This window comes from Pteronotus mesoamericanus, unplaced genomic scaffold, assembly GCF_021234165.1.
Source record: "Pteronotus mesoamericanus isolate MK-2021 breed Mesoamerican mustached bat unplaced genomic scaffold, CSHL_Meso_final contig_166, whole genome shotgun sequence".
Classification (NCBI taxonomy): Eukaryota; Metazoa; Chordata; class Mammalia; order Chiroptera; family Mormoopidae; genus Pteronotus; species Pteronotus mesoamericanus.
This window is the reverse complement of record NW_026555066.1, coordinates 1,255,298-1,261,766: the sequence shown is the minus strand read 5'-3', so window position 1 is coordinate 1,261,766 and position 6,469 is coordinate 1,255,298. Positions and strand designations below refer to the sequence as shown.

At 52.3% G+C, this 6,469-nt stretch overlaps 1 protein-coding gene across 1 annotated transcript in view; it reads left to right on the top strand.

The window, feature by feature from the left end:
* The first annotated feature begins 3,179 nt into the window (after window positions 1-3,179).
* Window positions 3,180-6,469, top strand: part of FGD1 (FYVE, RhoGEF and PH domain containing 1) — a 38,060-nt gene continuing 34,770 nt past the window's right edge. The window contains exon 1 of the mRNA XM_054565731.1: window positions 3,180-3,513. Within this exon, the coding sequence (XP_054421706.1) occupies window positions 3,207-3,513 (307 nt within the window). The 5' untranslated portion in view covers window positions 3,180-3,206. The remainder of the gene's footprint in view (window positions 3,514-6,469) is intronic.

The following is a 6,469-nucleotide window of genomic DNA, read 5'->3' as shown; positions in this document are numbered from 1 at the left end:
GGGGAGATGTGGAGACATTTTCACACAGAAGCAGCAGCATATGCAAAGGCTGAAGAGACTAAGAAATGGTCTAAGACTTTCAGCTTTCACTCGTGTGCAGCCTGGACAGGCTGGGAGGGGCCAGGTCATGCAGGGTCCAACTTAATCTTCCCTGTTGCAGAAGGGAGGTTTCCTTTTAAGCCAATGGGGATTCATTGAAGAGTTCTAAACACAAAAGTGATATGATTTGATTTACCTTTTCAAAATATCACACTGCCTACAGTGTGGAGAATAGATGCCAGGGAACAAGACTGAAATGGGAAGGCAGTGACAGCACTGCAGGTTAGAAATGATGCTGGCCTAGACTAGGGAAGTGGCAGCATAAATGAAGAGGCTACGTTAATAAATTTGGCAGATATTCAGGGAGTAAAAATGACAGGAATTGGTGATCGCAGGGAGGTTGAACAGAGAGAAGAATTGGGTGTAGCTCAGGTTTCTGCTTTGACTGGGGTTGGGTCACTAAGGTAAAACTACAAAGAAGGACAAACAGGTTGGGAAGAGAATGCTTTGAGTTGGGAAGAAGCTAAAGTTTTGGATGTCTCTGGGGATATTCAGGTAGAGCTGTCTAGTAACCAGTTGAATGCATAGGTCAAGAGAAGTATCTCTAAAGGAGTTCATCACCAGGCCCTTAATATATGAAATGTTAAAGGGACTTATCTAAGAAAAAGATCAAAACTATAAACAATAAAATGACAACAAATTCACAAGTACCAACATCTGAACCTAAAAAAAAAAAGACAAACAAAACAAACAACTAGAAGAGGAACAGAATCACAGAAATGGAGATCACAGGGAGGGCAATCAGCAGGGATGGGGAGGGGGAGAATGGGGGAAAAGTACAGGGAATAAGAAGCATAACTGGTAGGTACAAAATAGACAGGGGGAGGTTAAGAACAGTATAGGAAATGGAGGAGCCAAAGAACTTATATGCATGGCCCATGGACATGAACTAAGGGGTGGGGGGAGATTGTGGAGGGAGGGGGTGCAAAGACAAGGGGGATAAAGGGGAGAAAAGAATGGGACAACTGTAATAGCATAACCAATAAAATATACTTTTAAAAAAGAGAAATATCTGGACCTGCAGTATCAGCAAAGAGATGATAATTGAAGCCATGGGAGTGAATGTGATAATGGAAGGGAAGAGTGTAGGGAAAGAAAACAAGAGAGCTCAAGCCAAAGTCCTAAATAAAACCAACATTTAAAGGTTGGACAAAGAGCCTGGAAAGTAAAAAGGAATTACCAAGAAAGTAGGAGAAAAATGAGAAAGTGGTGTCACGGAAGTGGCTTAAGGAGGAGGGAGCGGTCACCAGGGTCAAATGCTACCAAAATGTCAAGTAAGATTACCTCTGAAAAGATTCTGTTGGGTTCAGTGACACAGGCCATGGCGGACCTTCATGAGAGAGCAGTATCAGGGAAGTAGTGGAGGCAGATTGGAGTGGGTTGAAAGATAAGTGTGAAGTGGGAAAATTAAGACAGTTAAGTGTAGGCGACTCTTTTGAGAAGTGTATAGAGAGGAGAGGGAGGGGATTGGAGAGGGAGACTTTTTGGTAATTGTTAATTTGATTTTAGATGGAAGAGACCTGAATATGTTTAGATGCCGAGGGGAAGAAGCAAAGTGATAGGCTCCGTAGGTTTGGTGGCAAAAAGTCAAAAACTTCCTTTTCAGTGACTTGTGTTTCATCTGTGAAGTAGGAGGTGGGGTCATCTGTTGAGGGTTAGGGAACAGATGGAGAAGTGGGGTGTTTGAGGAGAGAGGAGGTTTGAAATGGTTGCTGTAGAACATGGGTGAGAGAGCTGTTTAGGGACACATAGTAGAGTTGTAGGTCAGCACTAAGGGCATGGTAGAAGCTAGGGACCAAGAATTTATAGTGGCACAAATCTGTGAGGTTGGACAGTTTTCTCCAGCAGTGTTTAACTGCCTGGGTACAGGCATGGAAAAGGCGGATAGTTGGACTCTACCAAGGTTGGGATGTTGCCAGGCATAAGCGACAATCCTGGGAACTGAGGCTATTTGGCAAGAAAGGGGCGAAGCAAAGGACCATGAAGTCTGGTCTGAGCAGAGTGAAGAGTATCAAAGACAAGTCCTCTATAAGCCAAGCCATAGGGAAAAGCTGGAACCTGTGGAAAATCTTCTGGAAAAGAGATTGAAGGACAAGTGGAGGGAGGAAGACCTGAGATGGGACAGAAAGGCACAAATAGGGAGTTGAGCCAGGAGACTTGCCTGTGTGGGACCAGGAACGGATGGGGAAGGCAGGCTGAGGGGGAATTTTCAAGGGAGGGGAAGGAGGGACTTGGAGGCGGTCACAGCCAGAAGTGAGGCGGCCCCCAGTGAGGGGGCGTGGCCAAGCCCCAATCCCGGGCGAGGGGGCGGGGCCCGGGTAACTGGGTCCCAGCGCCGCTTAGCCTGCGGCTGCCTCAGAGACAGCTCTCGCCTCCCCACCCCCCTTCACTGGGCTCCTTCCCGCCCGCCGCCGCGGAGATCCAGGCTGAGGCTGGGGAGGACGGTGGAGCCGGGCCGTGGCCTCTCCCCCTGCACCCGCGGCTGGAGCATCGTCCGGAGGGATTGACTGAGGGCGAGCCCCGCAGCCTAAGCGCGGAGCGCACAAGCTCGCCCCCCGCCACCGCCGTCCTCTTCTCCCTCCCTCCCCTCCCCTGCCCTCCCCTCCGCCCCCCAGCCTCCGCTGCGGCGGGAGGAAGAACCCTTTCCGACCAGCCTGGGGAGCCCAGATCGATTCCCATTTCGGGAGAAAGAAGAGACCCCGCTCTCCTAACAGACCAACTCGCCTCGGGGCCTCGGAAGTGGCTCGCCGCCTGCGGGAGAGCCCGCGCCCAGCGCAGCCCCCGACCCTCACCCGGCCGCTGCCGCATAGACAGCGCTCCCCAGCGGGCCCCCGGCCCCGCTGAGCCCACTCCCCGCGCGGGGCCCGGGCCGGCGATGCCTGGCACGGCAGCGGCGGTGGCCGCGGCTGCTGCTGGTACTGCCACCGCTGCCACGGCTGCTGGCCCGGGCCGGGGACTCGAGGCTCCAAAGTGGGGCCGAGCCCGCAGCCCCGCCCCCCGAGCCTGAAGCCACTGCTTTGCCGGGCGCCGGGCCTCCTCCGCCCGCGCCTCCACCCCAGGAGCTGGAGCCAAGCGGGGAGTCCGGGCCCCGCGCCCAGGCCCGGGCCATGCATGGCCACCGAGCCCTGGGGGTCGCCGGGCCTTCTGAGCCCGAACACCCGACCGTGAACTCCCCCGGCGCCGCTCCACCGGCCTGTGCCGACTCGGACCCTGGAGTCTTGGAGCCGGGACCGCCGGTGCCTAGGGACTCAGGTTTGGCTCTCGGCGGACCCCAGGATCCCCAGTTTGTCGGCCCCTCGGACGCCAGTCTCGGCGCTACTCCAGGCCCCCGGGTCTTGCCCTGCGGCCCCAGTCCACAGCACCACCGGGCCCTGCGCTTTTCCTACCACCTGGAGGGCTCGCAGCCCCGGCCTGGTGAGTGATCGAGAGAGCATGGGAGCCCGGCCACGGGCCTGGTATCGGGAGGGGGTTCTTGTTCTCGGGTTCTCCAAGCTCCTCCTCGGGGCCCTAACCCCAACCCTTCGAATCTTCTCAACCTCCAACCCCTTCCCTCCTTCCTAGGCCTTCATCCAGTCCTTTCAACCTCTGTCCCCCATCTTTTCTCTATCCTCTGTGTCCCCTCAACCCCTCCGACCCCCTTCTATTCTATCTGATGAGGCTAATGGGAGAGGGAGAACTCCAAGAAAAAGGGGAAGGATTGCAAGGCAGTAAGGGGCATTTGGTTGGTGAAACAGGATTTGTTTTGGGGGAATAGGAGAAAAGGTCTCCCCCATTTGCCAAGTGCCCACATTGTGCCAGGCACTGGGCTGGGTGCTTTACATGGGTTCTCATTTCATCTTCAAGAGCCTCCTGCAAAGTAGGTATTATTAGCCCCATTTCGTAGGGGAGGAAACTGAGGCTCAGAGAAGTTAAGTATCTTGCCCAAGGTCACACAGCTAGTATGGAGTCAGTATTCAAAACCAGATCTATTTGAGTCCAAAGTCTGTGGTCTTTCTGCTTCCCCCAAACTGAGGTTGGAGACCATGAAAGTAATGCCAAGCCTTCTGCTTATGTGATTTTCCCCTGTACTGTTCATCAGCTCTGGAGTAAGAGTGGAAAAAAAGAAGGATGGCGAATTGATCCAGGGTTGGGGTTTTGCCAGGTGTGTGTAGGAGGAGAACAAGGGAAGGATGGAATAGAAGGTGCTGATGAGAGAGAAAGGTGGAAGAAGTGAACGTTGGGAGGACTGGAGGGGCCGGTGGGTAGGAGACAGCAGAAGGGTCAGGGTAGGCAGAAGCCAGTTGTAGCAGAAATGGAAAGCTGCAGGGCTACATGGTTGTGAGGAGAAATGAAAATGCTTGAACTTGGATTTGCAGAGGTGGAGCAGCTCTTGGTCAGGTTACCGACCACTGCTTGGAGAGTCCTTTACGCTGCACAGACCCGAGTGTCTGAGGAGCCCAGCAGGACTTCCCCCACCTGGGGACATCCCTCTGTGAACCTGAGCTTAGAAGCCATAAAGGAAGAGCAGTGCATGTCTCCTGGGCTACACTGACGGAGCTGTTGAGCGCCTGGGGGCCCTCGGCGCTTACATCCCAGACTCCACAGGTCTTTGGGACTGTAGCCCAGCACCAGGTAGCAGTAGTGAAGCATAAAATGCAAACAAGATGGATTCCTTGCTGCTGTTATTACTTTGGCTAGTCATGGAACCTCTGGTAGTTTTCAGGGGCTCCCTCAGTGTGGGCTAGAGATATCCTGCTGACAACAGTCCCCCTGATAGACACTGTGTGGAGCAGACTTACCATGTGGACCCACTTTACTGCAGCACCTTCTTTCAGATCCCAAAACATGCTACATCCACCTCAGGACCTTTGCATCTTCTTTTCCACTGTGTCTGGCAGCTCTTCCCCCTGCTTCCCACCTGGCTTGTTCCTCATCTTACAGGTCTCAGCTCAGATGTCACCTCTTCCAAGAGACCTTCCCTGACCACTTTAGGTAGGGCCACTTATGAGTCTCCATTGCAGTTGCTAGTGTGCTACCATCCTCGTACTTAGTGCAGTCTGTACTGATCCCATTGTACGTGTCTTCTGGTTTATTGCCCATCTCCCTGCACTAGAATGCAAGCTCCGTGAGGTCAAGGGGATTGGATCTGCTTTGTTCATTCTTGTATCCACAAGACTAGTGCAGTGCCTGGCACATAGTAGGTGCTCAATAAATCCTGGTTGAACAGATGACTGAACAAATTCAAAGGGAGCACATGGTAGACCCTCAGTAACTATAGTCTAAGAGGAGGACAACTGAACTCCTGCCCTCCAAATACTCTTAGTCTGCAACTGAGTAGCTAAGCAGCGTCTACAATGCTGGTCCCTGGGCTCTGCTCAGTACATGGTGCTGATTCTGAGTTGCCTTCCCACTCCCCCAGCCCTTCCCAATTACCCTTCACAATAGCCACCCTGAACTGCTCCTCTCCTCCCCAAAAAAGTTTCTAGGATCCTTTCCCCAATGAAGTCCCTGCCTCTGTAATTGGTGGTTGTCTTTTTGTTTTTTTAAACTCTAAGATGATGATTGGGACTAAGAAGGTTGTCAGGGAAAGATCTGGCCTCCCATCCAGCCATTCATAAGTGACTCACTGTGTGACCCTGGGTGAGTGATTTCCTTTGTCTGAGCCTCAATTTCTTCATCTAGAAAATGCCATGAGGCATCTATGAGATACTGGTTGCAAAGCCTGCAGAATGAAATAATTTTAAAAAATAAGAGAAAAACCTTCTGAAGAGGAGGCAAAGGAATTACTCAGGCCCTGGCAAGGCGGGTGCTGGGCCATGTGATTCACAGCAGCATGGGGCGTGAGAGGCCTGCCTCCCCCACTGTGCAGCCTGCCCAGGGGTAGGCACGAGTGACTTGCTTCTCTCTCCACAGCATTCACCCATAATTGGCCCAGAGAAGGCAGAGTTGGTGGTTGTAAAGGAGGGTGTGTGTGTGTGTGTGTGTGTGTGTGTGTGTGTGTGTGTGTGAGAGAGAGAGAGAGAGAGAGAGAGAGAGAGAGAGAGACATTCAATTAAAGCATTGAAACATTTTGGTCCACATGTTAAGATTTCTGTGTGCTTCCCGACTTCCTCTCTCAGACTGCTGAGGCCTTTATTGAATCATCATCCTTAGGACCAAATGGCCCATCCTGGGCAAAGGAGCTTTTTAAAATATTTATATCTTATCCATGCGAAGAGCCTTGAATTGATTCAAAGTGCTTTCTCATTTAGTTACCCTGATTCCTGGTGTGTGTGGGGAGGCAATCGTTTATATGCCCATTTCCCAGATTGATAAAACCTACGGCCTCATTGGGTTACTGAGATAACCCAGTGAGATGCCAGAGAGAGCTTGGAGAGAGTCAGAAAGGACT